At 38.4% G+C, this 14,485-nt stretch overlaps 1 protein-coding gene across 5 annotated transcripts in view; it reads left to right on the top strand.

Moving 5' to 3' along the window:
• PAPSS1 (3'-phosphoadenosine 5'-phosphosulfate synthase 1) overlaps window positions 1-13,522 on the top strand; it is a 108,757-nt gene extending 95,235 nt beyond the window's left edge. For all 5 annotated transcript variants that reach the window (XM_060148561.1, XM_060148565.1, XM_060148564.1 and 2 more), the window contains one exon: window positions 12,811-13,522. In XM_060148561.1, the coding sequence (XP_060004544.1) occupies window positions 12,811-12,949 (139 nt within the window). In that variant the 3' untranslated portion in view covers window positions 12,950-13,522. The remainder of the gene's footprint in view (window positions 1-12,810) is intronic.
• The last annotated feature ends 963 nt before the right edge of the window (window positions 13,523-14,485 follow it).

Genomic DNA, 14,485 nt, shown 5'->3' with positions numbered 1-14,485 from the left:
TCACCTTGCACTTGTATGCTGTGGAGGTGGCTTTCCCTTAAATCTCATGAACCAACCTCTCCTGGCTTCAGACTTTTCTTCTTAAACTTCCTCACCTCTCTCAGCCTTCATGGAATTGAAGAGAGTTAGGGCCTTGCTCTGGGTTAGGCTTTGGCTTAAAGGAATGTCGTAGCTGGTTTGATCATCTGTGCAGACCAGTAAAACTTTCTCCATATCAGCAGTAAGGCTTGTTTTGCTTTCCTGTCATTCATGCGTTCACTGGAGCAGCACTTTTAATTTCCTTCAAGAACTTCTCCTTTGCACTCACAGCTTGGCTGTTGGGCACAAGAAGCCTAGCTTTCAGCCTGTCTTGCTTTTCAACATGCCTTCCTCACTAATAAGCTTAATCATTTCTAGCTTTTGATTTAAAGTGAGACACGTGCAATTCTTCCTTTGACTTGAAAACTTAGAGGCCATTGTAGGGTTGTTCACTGACCTAGTTTCAATATTGTTGTGTCTCAGGGAATAGAATAGGGAGGCCCAAGGAGAGGGCGAGAGACTGGGGAACCGCCAGTTGGTGGAGCAGTCAGAACACACACATTTATCGATCAAGTTCACCATCTTATACAGGCGTGGTTCACGGCGCTCCAAAACCATTGCAGTAGTAACGTCCAAGATTATAGATCACCAAATATAATAATAATGAAAAAGTTCGAAATATTGTGAGAATTACCAAACTGTGACACAGAGACACGAAGTGAGCAAAGGCTGTTGGAAAAATGATGCTAACAGACTTGCTTGATGCAGGGTTGCCACAAACCTTCAATATGTGAAAAGCGCTACAAAGTGAAGTGCAGTAAATGAGATAGGCCTGCAGGTAGTACACTCTGTAAATTTAGAGTGGCAGTGTGAGGCTCTAGAATCAGAAGGTATGAGTGCTAGCCCTGTGCTTCCTGCGTGACTTGAGATTCCTGTGTCACCTCTGGCCGTGTTTCTTCCTCTCTACAGTGATGGCAGTGGATGAGCTGATTCCCTTCTAGCTCAAAATCTGTAGTCATTTCCGGGAATCGTAGCTCCTAGTTACTTTTACATTAGTAGGTGCTTCATGCTTTGTTGATTGATGCTTATTTAGTACAAATTACATCTGCTTATTTAGTACCCCTGCTTTTTTAGTATAAATTGCAATTCATGTTCAGTAAGTAGTTGTCTCTCAGTATCTGGGGCGGGGGGGGGATCGGTTCCAGGACCCCCCACAGGTAACAAAATCTGCAGCTGCTCAAGTCCCTTATATAAAATGGTGTATAGTATTTGTATGTAACCTACACACATGCTCCTCTCTACTTTAAATTACCTCTAGAGTACTTACAGTATCTAATACAATATAAATGCTGTGTAAATAGTTGTAAATGCTATGTAAGTAGTTGCCTGCCCATGATAAATTCAAGTTTTATTTTTGGCCTTTTGTGTTTTTGTGGCATCAGTTGTTATTTCTCCTCATTCATTTCTTATTTTGTTTATTTGGGTCCTCTCTCTTTTCTTCTTGGTGAGCCGGGCTAGAGGTTTGTTGATTTTGTTTACCCTTTCAAAAAACCCACTCTTGGTTTTACAGGTTTATATTTTGGAACTTTCTGGAATTCTCCCCTTACCTCCAGATGTTTTCAATCAGAGGTTGTTTGAATCCTTGGATGTGGAAACCATGGATATGGAGGGTTGGCTCTATTTTTAATTTATGTTTTATCAGTTCACCTCTACTGGCAGGTGCTAATTAAAAACTGACTGAATCTAATAACTTCTAATCTGAGAGTGCTCATCCTTTTTCCCTTGATACTGTGCAGTTGACTGCGATTCAGGAGTAACGCTGATCCTAACCCTGTGTCCTCATTTGTTGTAGCCTTTTTTGTAATGGTGCAGACAAGAAGGAAAAAGAAACTTTTTAAAAATCAACACATTCTCTTGTTTCTGAAAGGGACATAAAATTTGGTGTCATTTAATTAAATGATAAGTTATCTAGATAAAGAAATACTACTGTTAACAATGGAGTTTGAGGGATTTGTTGGCTTCTCGTTTAAGGATAATAATTCTGGAGAAAATGCATAATTTTAGATGATAGCAGTCTTCTCTGAGTGATGGACTGTAGCAATATACAGGAAAACCTTATGAGTCAATGAACAGAAAAGGCTTATTGGATAGCTGGTTTGGGGAAATATGAAAGAACTCCTGACTGTTCCCAATAGCCTTGGTGTGGCCACTCGAGACTATTATTTTCTGAAGATCCAAGTTGTGGCCCGGGTTACAGTATACTTCAGAACCACACCATGAGAAGAATTTGCAATAAACCAGAATATTTTTACCCTTGTACAAAATCAGGGTTTGCCAATACCTAGAAATAGCTCTAAATCGTGGCGTGTTTTGTTTTGCCCTAAAAATAAATGTGTTTATGTATGTCTATATATATATACTTACATACATACATACACACATTCTACAATTTCACTGTCTAAAAAAAAGTGCAGCTATAAAAGTGATGTGCTGAGAGCTGTAAATGGACCAAAGAGATGCCTTACAAGCTTAAAGAAAATTTCTTTAAAGAAAAAGCAATTAGAGTAAACCTTGAACTATATTACTGCAAAAGGTGATTGAAAGTACAAATTAAATGTTAAGGAAAATAAAAAAGTTTCAAATATAGGTCTGTCCTTCTGTGGTTCAAAATATGTAGGGCCACCATCAGAGATTTTAATTTCCTTAGTCTGGAGAGAGGATTACCCGTTGACAGTTCTTTTGAAAGCCCCCCCCCACCCCGCCCCACAGAGGGTAGCCTTGCCTTCCTACAAATCTGTAGACTATATAGTGTCAGAGATGGAATCCTGGGCAGGGCAACCCTTCACTTCTCACCCAGCATGCAATTTATTTGTATACTTTGTGTACAAGATGTTTGAGCATAACCTTGTTCTGAAAGTAACAATTAATCACTTACAGAGTGAGGGGTGAGAAATAGAATTGTTCTGCTAGTGGCCAAATGCTTAAAACTTAGGTGAGTTTCCATTTTGATGAGTTAAGGAAGCAAAACTAAATAGAGTTGAGCTTTTCTTTTACACTTCTTGTGCCGCTGTGTTTCCTTCCTGTGGTTTCTTTGCGTGATCAGCTGATTTAATCACACACAGGATCCTAGAACCCATCTGTATGTAGCTGAATGATGTGCTGGGAAACCCTTGATAACTTTCATGTTTTGTTAAATCTGTGTAATATTTCTTTAAGTCTCTCTTTTAATCATTCAAAAGCTAAATAATTACATCAGTTCTCATAAGATTTTCCAGTGATGAATTCTATATTAGTTGCATAACTGGCTCATTTTCTTGGAATTTTTTTTGAGTTACCAAATCTTTATAAATTGTAACTTGGGAAGCTTTAAAACTGCCTTAGTTTTCTAATTTTTTTATATTTATGTTCAAATATAATTAAGTTGATGGGGTGTGTTGGAAAGTGATTAAAATTTTGTGGAAAGGCGATAGTCTTTGATGTAGTGAGAAAACACAGTTATTAATTATGCACATATGAGGTTGTCTTATGTTTGATTAATGGATGTTATTCAATGCCAGATTTTATGTAATTAATGATTTTGTAGCTTTTGATTTGATTAAATAGCAGTGTAAGGCAAGGCTTAGGGAGAAAGAAACAAACTTCATCAAGATTACAGGCAAGATATTATTGATAAGAATTATGATAAAAATCATCTGTTTATACTTAGGAAGTTAAGTAGGTTCATATTAGCTGTAATAATGACTCAAGGAAATATAGTTTTAGGAGTACAAGATTAAAGCCCATTCTTTCAGATATTACAAACTTTTAGAGATAATTCAGCTATTTCTATTTTTTTCTCTTTATGCAGTAAATCTTCTTTGTATTTGGATAGATAAATGCAAAATTTAGGTTGAGATTATTGAAGTAGCAACTCACCAAAAAGAGAGTGCACATGAGTGAGAGTGCCTGGTGGAAATGGGTCAGTGAAGGGACAGGTGGACATAAATGTTTGCTGTCTGGTTATTTCCATGTTATCAGTAGAGTACTTCTTTCATACTTTTTAATGCTAGAGTATACCTTAAATCATGTACTATTAGTGTCTTTTTTGTGTGTGTGTGTCGTGTGGGCCTCTCACTGTTGTGGCCTCTCCCGTTGCGGAGCACAGGCTCCGGACGCGCAGGCTCAGCAGCCATGGCTTACGGGCCCAGCTGCCCTGTGGCATGTGGGATCTTCCCGGACCGGGGCACGAACCCGTATCCTCTGCATCGGCAGGCGGACTCTCAACCACTGCGCCACCAGGGAAGCCCTATTAGTGTCATTTTTTAAAAGCATTCTACTTAGAGGCGTCCTTCAAGACTTTTCTCATGTATTCTTAACTTCTTTTATTTACTTTCTACAGGAAAGCTCATCTGTTCTAGTGGTTTCTGTGTGGTGACTCTTAAAGCTATTCCTCAGTGTTTCCAAGTTGCTAATTATGTTAGTTTTCTATTGCTGTGTAACAAAGTGACACAAATTTAGTGGCTTAAAACATGACTCATTTCTTACCTCACAGTTCCTTAGGTCAGAAGTCTGGGTGGGCCAAGCTGGACTCTGGCTAGGCTGGGCTCTTATCTGAAGGCTCTGAAAAGAATCAACTTCCAAGATGACCCTTGTTGGCAGAATTCAGTTCCTTACGGGTTTAGGACTGACCTCCCCATCTTCTTACTGGCTATCACAGTGCGGGGGAATTGTTCTCTGCAGCTAGAAGCCACGTTGAGAGTCTTCCTTGTGGGCCCCCTCATCTCAGCAGTAGAACCTCCCTCAGGTCAAATCCCTCTCAGACTTCAAATCTCTGACTACTGCTGTCATCTGAGAATATTTGCTTTTAGAGAGCTTTAGTGATTAGGTTAGGCCCACTCAGATAATTTCACTATTTTAGATCAATTGATTAGCAACTTTAATGGCATCTGCAAAATTCCTTTTGCCATATAAGGACATATCATAGTAGTAACACCATGGGGTGAAGGTCATGAAGGCCATCTTAGAATTCTATCTACCACGCTAATGGGTGTTTTCTGCTTAGATTTCTTGTTATTATTTAAAATGCCCAGAAGCAACTTTACCTTTCCCCTCATATATCTCCAAGTCCTAAATTTCCTTAGTTACTTGTTCTCCCTGTTGTGTAGAATCTTGAAGTCCTTTATCCTTCCACCTCACTCTTCACATCCGGGTCTTGTCATATTGACCCCTGAAATATTTCTTGTGTGAATTCTTTTCTTTTTCTTTCTTGCTATGTAGTCTTTGCCATACATAAATATTTCTGTTAGAGTACTGGGGAACTGTCTTTTCCATTCATTTATAACGTGCTTTGTTTTTATTAATTTTGATGTTTCTTTTAAAAACTTGTAGAAGTCTGACTGTAACTGCATGAACTTGCCAATGAATCTTTTCCTGTGTTTGTAGATTTTGCACGTATTTTATTGCAGGGGGTTATTGCATAACCATTAACTGATAAGGTCTAATTTAAAATCTATTGCATTGTCTTTTCTTACTATACATTTTAATCATAATTAGGGACATAATACTATGTATATTTTTGAAAGTCAAATTATATATTTTATATATGCTGTGTCTTGTTTTAAAGTCAATATGTTACATTGATATTAGTATAAAACTTTCCAACTTTGCTATGCTTTATTCATTTATTAACTATTTGTTGAGTCTTTACTATGTATGTGTCATTGCTAAATGTGGGCACTGTGGTTGGAAACAAGCAGATATTGTTGTTGCTTTCATAGGACTTACATTCTAGAGAAGACAGACAGTAAACCGCTTAAGGATGGCATGTGCTTTGCAGAAGACTTGTGGGAAGCTCTGCTAGCACTTGTGTGACCGAGTCTGGGTTATCAGGGATGGGTTCCTGGAGCAAGAGACATTTGAGCTGAGCTCCAAAAGATGAGTTAGGCATTCCCTTGGTAAAGAAGGAGGTAATAGCATTCTGGACAGAGGGATAAGTGCATGCAAAGGTGCTGAGGTGAGATAGACTCAGAGGGTTTGGGAAGAAGGCCAGGGTGGGCTGGAAAAGAGAGTGAAAGGAGGAGGGTGAGACGGGGACTAGATAAGGCAGTTCTTTGAAAGGTACACACTGGAATAGATTTTGAAAAGATAGTGTGTTGTTACCATGTACATTAAATATTGGGAAGTTCAGGTTTTTGGTAGTTAGGTAAGTTGGATTATACAGGTTGATTCTCCTGAGAAATTAACTAAAAATTCTGGATAAAGGAAAACGTTCTCATAAAAGTATTGTGGCGCTGATAAAATGATAAGGACGGCGAGGCTAAGCCAGTAAATGAAGGTTAGAACTTCAGGTAAGTTGAGTGTTGAAGCTGCTTGTGTCCTGGTTGACCTAGCAAATTGGAGTGTTGATTTCCATGGTCTTGACCGAGGTGGGGAGTCCCAACAGGAGACACCCCCATTAAGCTGATGCTCCCTCCCACCTTAGGTAGTTAAGAGAGAATCTGAAGTGAACCCCACCCATTCCCCTACCCCAGGAGACTGAGCACAGCCCTGAGCTTTAGGCTTCAAAGCTCAGAACTGTTCACGTGGGCCAAACTCATACTACCCGGGTTGTATCAAAACAAAACAGATAAACAACCAAAAAGCCCTCAAGCCATGAAATTAGTTTTTGGTGGTTCTTAACTGGGCATGCTTCTAAATATTCAGCAGAAGCAAATGTAGACTGTCGCTAGAGCATTACTTCTGTGTCCTAGACCTCAATTTATTCCCACAAATAATTATACAAGCGTAATGAACAGCTTAAGTAAAAAATGATAAAGTATACAAGGAAACATAGCACCAAAGGAAGGAAAAAAAAAAAAGGGAAACTACAGTTGGCACAAGCAGACCTGCAAAGACTTCACATCCTAGAATTACCAGACATGGATTACAAAGTAACTATACTTGCCGTGTTTATTAAAACAAAAACAAGTTTGAAACTACTACACGGCACATAAAAGTATAGAAATGACCTAGCAGTATAGAAAAGAGAAAGATGGGAGGGAAGTCAGCATGAAGGTGTGCATTAGTGCAGGCGAGAATGAATGAAATGATGGTTTAGGTTTAGGTACCTTGCAACAGGGGGATTGGAAGAAAGATGAGTAGGCTTCCCTGGAAACTTCTTGTTTGACTGAATGTCTGATAGGAGCTGTTCTCTAGCTTTTATTTATAAGATTTTTGAGGGGAGGAAAACATGATGAATTAAGGATTTTGATAAATTAGTTCGAGACAATTAAATTTTTCATGTATTTCAGTTGGTCTTTGGTTTGGAAACAAAAATGGTTAAATTTGTCATGCATGATGCCATGCTTTTTGGCTCCTGGAAAGAAAGCCATAAATAACTAATTATCTGGTTTTGAACAGATGATTTGTATTTGAAGAGAATTCTTAGTTTTTTATGTATACTGTATTATATATGAGTTTCTTTCGAGTTAAATGAAAGGTAGTTAGCCCCCAAATAGTTAATTAGATTCACTTATACGTTACTACCATTATTTTTAGTTCTATCAGAGAAGAAGCTCCCCTTTGCGTCTCTGATTGCTTATCATCTAATTAGTATTTTTTAAAAAGCTGGTCTAATTGAATATGAACTTTTGAAAGATAAAATTGAAGGCCCCTGGGCTGACCCCAGCTTCTTGTCTGACAGCTTGTGCTGGTGGCTCTGATGGCCACATATGTGAACTGAGAGACAGCAGATATTTGTAAAGAATTAAAATCTTCAACAAGTGTCCAAGAGCTGTTGTACTTCGCAGTTGGTCAAGATGCTGGCCATATGTAGTTGTGTGTCCCACATGGGACAAGATGCTGGACCCACAGGGGTGTGCTTTTTCTGTCCTTGCGTTCTAACCCCTTCCCTTTCAGTTGTTTTTGTTTTGTTTTGTTTTTTGGTGTGTGTGTGTGTTTTAAGAGGAGGTGTTCTGTCAGCTGTGGATTGTAAGAATCTGTGACCAAGTGGTTTTGAAAAGGGAAGAAAAAAAAAGCAGACTTGCATTTCCTTTTTCAGGTGCCATGGAGATGGGCTAACGAGTGTAATTAGATGGACTAGCTAGAATTGCTTTGTAGTGAAAGCCTAAGGTTTAGTAGCCTTTTCTGCTTCTGCCAGATTCCCGATTACTCACAGGTAAAGAAGTTCAGAGCTCATTTTAGAGCATTCCCCAAATGCCTCAGTTTTTACTTGATTTATTTTTTTCTGTAAAATGCTATCCATTTAAAGATGTAATTGTGAAAACTGTGATTGGATTACAGATAGTGACTCTAGTGTCAAGTCCTTGCACCTGACTTCTGATAAAAAAATAAAATCCTCATGTGAGGGATAGAAATACAAGTCTGAGGCAGAGGGAAATAAATGTTTTCCGTAGCCAGGGTGGAGTGGAACCACCAGCATGTGGCAGCAGAAACTCCCGTTTCATGCGATGAAGAAATGCTTGTGGCATGCGGGGCAGATAGAGTGTGAAATAGCATCAGGAAAAGAGGTACCCAGGGACTTCGGTTTTAAAATTCAATTTCAGAAGGAATGCAGGCGACTTCTGGATTTCAGACTGTTTGGCATTGTGAGGAAAGAAAGGACTTTAATTGGTCTGGCTTTTTCCTTTTAATCACAAAGTCAGGACAGAGTCATTCTACAAGCTGCTCCCTCATTTCTTTTTCCTTGCCCCATCAGGAACAGGTGCTTTATGCATGGGACACAGGGTTTCCTTTCTGAATTCAAAATTTTAAATTGACATGGCCAGAAAGATCTACGGTCACAATTTTCCTTAATGACACTTATTTAGGGAATTGATAAGTGACCCTCCTAAGGAACTAAAACATTCAAGCAATATTTGTCAAATGGTTCTCAGCTGAACTAACCAGTTTTACATCAGGTTGGAATGAGGGTTTTTTAGTTGCAATTGGAGAGATCTGGACCCCTCCACACCCTTGACTTCCTCTCCAGATGCTGCTTTGCCGAGCCCTGCCCTGAGGAGTAACCTCTCTAGCCTAGAGATAGTCACCAAACTGTGTTGATGGATCCTGTTATCAGTTCATTCCCACACAGTTTCTGTTTACCCACAGGAGACAACCTTACATTTTTATTGAGAAGGTTGAGACCATCTTGCATTAATCCCCTCATCTTTTTCTAACTCCACGTCATCACTATTTCTTCTTTTCTTCACTTTTCACCCTCCTTGTCAGAGCTCCTTTCTGTGTTTTCTTCATCCCAGACTTCTCCATCTTTCATTTCTTTCCTGTTACCCTCTCCTGGCTTTCATCCTCCTCCCATTTCTCATTCTATGCCACTATTTTCTTCTGCCTATACACATGCTAAGACCTCCCTTTTCTTGTAAAAAAAAAAATATATATATCTTTTCTCCACTGTGTGTCTCTGCCACTTTACCCCTCCATCTCTTTCCTTCATCATCCACTGAAACTCCTTGATTAAAGAAAATTTAAATTCTGATGCGTTTATCCAGTGGATTTTTCCGCCCCCCCCCCCCATGGTCATCTTCCTTAGCCCCTCTGTGGCCTTCACATTAAAACTTTTTCTTTTTCCATGACCTGCATATAATCATCTTGGTTTTCTTCTTACTCTTTCGACAAATGCTTTCCCTTTTGGCAAGTCTTCTTTCTTGGAGAGTTTATCCATTTTCTCAAACTGGGTTTTCATTTTAGTGTTGATAAATTTAAAAATTTATCAAGCTTTCCTGAATTTTTTGGAAATCTCCTCTTATAGTCTTGCTTTCTTCCTAGGCCCATCTCACATGCAGTCAATTCTTTTTCTCCCCTTAAGTTTGTAGTCATTTATGTAAGAGAAAGATGATAGCTTACTTCATATTTGAACTATTGTAACCAACACATCTGCATGGACCAGTTTATTATAGTAGATTTGACTTTTCTTGCACATTGAACACATGATAGAAGTGGGAGATACTCCCTAGATTTAAACTACTTGAATCCATCTTGCTTTGGAGCAATATCTGTTAAACTTTCCTTTTCTTCGGTCATCTTTGAAAATGTGAGCAGACATTTAAAAGATGTTTTACCTAAGAAGATGAGAGCTGTTGAAATATCGAGTTGAATGTATATCTTCCTGTCTTTCTGATAGTGCAGGGAACAGAAGAGCGGATAGGTGACTAGGGGAGGGTGTCACATGCCTGAGTTAAAGAAGTACTGACTTCTGCTTAATAGCAAGAGGTGGGATTATAAAGCATTAACGTTGATTTTCCTGTGGCTGATTAAATGAGTTACACTTTTTTTTTTTTTTTTTTTGCTGTACGCGGGCCTCCCACTGTTGTGGCCTCTCCCGTTGCGGAGCACAGGCTCCGGATACGCAGGCTCAGCGGCCATGGCTCACGGGCCCAGCCGCTCCGCGGCATGTGGGATCTTCCCTGACTGGGGCACGAACCCGCGTCCCCTGCATCGGCAGGCGGACTCCCAACCACTGTGCCACCAGGGAAGCCCACTTTTTAATATTCTTATCCTGTATGTGTAGCATTCCAGAATAAAACTCTCAGACTCTTAGGTGTTTCAAAGTGGGGTAGGACATTCATTAAAGTCTGGGTACCTCACTGGGGAGTTGGAAAGGCCAGAGTTAGGGACAGCAGCAAATATGAGAGGGAAACCTAGATCCAGGACCAAGAGTCAAGTTGATCTTAGGAACTAACAGTAGTGGGCAGGCCTAAGGACAGGCCAGATGCAAGATACGTAGAGGCTGGTGATAATATAACCAAGTCCAACGTTCAGAAGACCAGTGAGCAGTCGGGTCATTGAGCACACAGACAGTGCAAATTAGAAAAGCAGGAGAGGCCAGAAACTGGGGCACACTGGATCATGAGGAAATCACAATAATTCTTCCTTGGTCTGGAGCTCAGTCCTACCAAGTGGACAACCCAAGAGCTCATAGACTAAGTGAACCAGGTTCCCCCAAATAAAGTGGAGGTGAGCAAGGTCAAGAGAGAAGCTAGATCGGAAGATGACTATTGAAGAGGTCATGAAGGGCATGTAGAAACCTCTAGTGTGAATAGTCCAGATTTAGAGGAAAGGGAATATATAAGGAGCTCAGATGAACCACAGCAATCAGAAACCCTTCTTACCCTTTTTTGGCCAGAGGATGGAGAGTAGTGACTTGTATAAGACTCTGAATGGTTCTATATTGAATAAAAATTTTCTGTACATATACCTTTTCATTCTTTTGTATTTCACCAAATATTTACTGAGTTCCTAGTTAGAAAGCTAATAAAGTACTTGATCACTGGTCATTATTTACTGAATATGCTGTTATGTCCCAGCACTGTTCAGATATACTGTTTACTGCTGATGTCTGTCATTTAGGGGTGAATTAATAGCCATTGTAACTCCTGTTGGTCCAGAATAGGGAGTGTAATGCTATGTCAGCATCCTGTTTTATCTGCTCTCATCAGGGCAGTGTTCTAAATGATTGAGGTTTCAGATCAGTTAAAGGTCACATTATTTAAAATTATTTAAATCACTTTTGGATAGAGATTTTAAAAATGAGCTCTTATTGATAATAATATATTATTTAAAATTTTATTTTGATATTGATAATATAAATCTTCATTGTAGAAGACTGCAGAAAACATCATGACAAAACTAAAAGCACCTGTGATACCACTTCATAGAAATAACCACTATTAACGTTTGGGTGTATTTCTTTATGATCTTCTCCTCCCCGCACCCCCTTATTTTAACAAAATTGCGTTGGTATTGTATATAAAGTTTTGTGTCCTGATTATTTCACTTCCCATTATTACATCGTGAACATTTTATCCAATCTTTAACTATACTTTAATGACTATGTAATTCTGCTCAGGACTGTACCACAATTTACTTAGACCTTCAACTGTTAGATTATTTACAACATTTTAACTATCATAAAACAGTTTTCAGACAGCTATCTTTATGCATAATGTTTGTTGGCATCTCTGATTATTTCCTTTACGTAGATTCCTAGAAGTGTGATTATTAGTTAAAACATACCTGGCATATCTCTAGAAACAAGGGGCATTTGCAGTTTATGGTTTCACTCAATTCTCTGATTAACTCCACAAATAACAAACTGGGGATGGAACATACAGTCGCTGACTAGGAGTAAACAGGGGATGTGATCTGGTGACTTGAGTGACCCAGAACTCTTGCTCTGTTCTTGGGTCTGCTATCTAGTCGGTTCCCTTGTTTGAGGGAAGAGGTTGAAATTACCAATAGACAGTATGTGTCATAGCCATAGGTGCTCTGTGCTTAATGATCTAAGGGCTTTTGTGTGTTTTTGTAGGTGTGAAGGTGAAAAGAACTAACACTACCTTTGTGTAATAGCTTATCAATGGAATAATATTAATTATTGCTACTTACGTGCTGTTGTTATTTTTTCAGTTCCAGTTTTTCTCTTAATGTTCCAAAATGCATTTAGCTTTCTAGATTCAGACTTCCTAAAAAGTTTTCAATATGTGCATCTAAATTAGACGTTTTTCTAAAAAAATTTCTAAATTATTAGTTGCCAGGGGTTGGGGAGGAGGGAGGGAAATGGGTATGTCTATAAAGGGCAACCTGAGGGATCATTATTGTTTTTTTGTTGGGTTTTTTTTGGTAAGTTTTGATAGTGTGGTGTTTTTTGCTCAATGACAAACTTAAAATCAGGTTGATATTCATAAGTAGTACATTTCATCCAGATATTTTTTTCATTAAGCTTGTCTTCCATGAACAGAAGGAACGAATGTTTTTTTAAAATTTCACTATAACTAAGTTTTTTAAAATGTGCAATATTTTTCTTTTTTCTCTCCCTTTCAGCCATGAAGACTTTGAATTTATTTCAGGAACACGAATGCGCAAACTTGCCCGAGAAGGCCAGAAACCTCCTGAAGGTTTCATGGCTCCCAAGGCCTGGACCGTGCTGATGGAATACTACAAATCCTTGGAGAAAGCTTAAGCTGTTAACCCAGTCATTTCACCTTTGACACCTCACTGAGTAACAAGAGGGGACCATGTAGTTACTGTTGGCATTTCTTTGTGGTGGTATCTGTATGGACATGCTTCCTAAAAACAGACCCTTTTCCTTAACTAGCATCAGTTTTGGTCTGCCTTAGGAGTTCTGTTCTGAACTAGTGTAACACACTCCTGGTTTTAATGTATCTTTTCCACTTACTATAGTTAAATATTCCTACAATACAGTCTTTTTGTATTATATTTATGCTTCTGTCTCATTATTTTTCAAGCTGTTATATCAGTTGTAACCAATAGTATACACATTGAATCTCACTTTTCATCTCTTGAAAAAAGAAAAAAAATCCACTAAACAATAAACTTGGCTAGACCTTGTTTTGGGAATTTTACAAGACGTCTGTAGCATTTAGATTTTTTTTTTCTACATTGAAAGTACAAACTGCTTTCTTCCTTCCTTTCCATCAGCTATTGATCTCTCAACTGTTATAATCTAAAGTATATTAATATCTATGTAAGCCCTGAATGAACTTTATTCAATAAAATTAAACTTTTTGGCTTATTTATGTGACTTTTTAAAAATATTGTTTTGTTTACACATACCTTATCCTTCTTGTGAAGAAGTTTCTCACGGGGAAGGGAAAATACAGACGTCAGGCATCTTTCATTACTGGAATCTATTGATAATAATTAGTTCCAGGCACTGTTTCATAGCGAATTTTTAAGTGGGAAAATAATAATGCATTCTCATTCCATCCAAAAGCTCAACCTGTTTCCCCAAATATCTCTCTAATATTCTTAAATACCTAAGATGGTGGTACTAGTAATAGAGACAGGATAGAGGGAGGTTAGTTCATGGCAGGGGGCGGGCAGCATATCAAGTTTGCTTTTGTAGTATATCCTGAAGTAGAATATTCAAGAGGAGATGCTTATTTAGGGGCTGGATATTTAATTTTGGTTGAGATGCCAGCATTTTTGATTTGCAGTCGTATTTCCTATGATGAAATAATCTTGCATGATCTGGCCTTGAAAATTCAGCATTACAAAGACATGGCAGATTATACACAGAGAGAGTGTATTGTCATTAATGCAAATGGGAATAAAATACCACTAGGAAAAGAAATAGAAGGAAAAACGAAAACAAAGTAAAAGCAGATCACTGAGGGAATCAATTAGAAAGTTGATAAATAGAAAAAAATGGAGAATATGAGTAAGTTTCTAGTGGATGGATTTATTCACTAGTGGATACTGAATGAAAATATTCATTAGTGGACAATGTAAAAAGTATATGAATGCGTATGTTGATGGGAAGAATTAGAGGTGATAGTTGATATGAATTTTTTGGTTACACATTATCTAGATCTCTTTTAGGGAGATCTCCTTTATATAAATCTTCAATTTTTATGTATATATAGAGGTTGAAAGATTGCAGAGCGGCTCTCCAACCACAGACAGCTAAGGTGTGACATAGCGCTTCAGCTCAGCTAATTCAGAAACTCCAACCTGAGTGTTGAATGTGTAGGAA

This window comes from Lagenorhynchus albirostris, chromosome 4, assembly GCF_949774975.1.
Source record: "Lagenorhynchus albirostris chromosome 4, mLagAlb1.1, whole genome shotgun sequence".
Lineage (NCBI taxonomy): Eukaryota > Metazoa > Chordata > Mammalia > Artiodactyla > Delphinidae > Lagenorhynchus > Lagenorhynchus albirostris.
The sequence above is the reverse complement of the archived record's forward strand: the minus strand, read 5'-3'. Positions and strand labels throughout refer to the sequence as shown.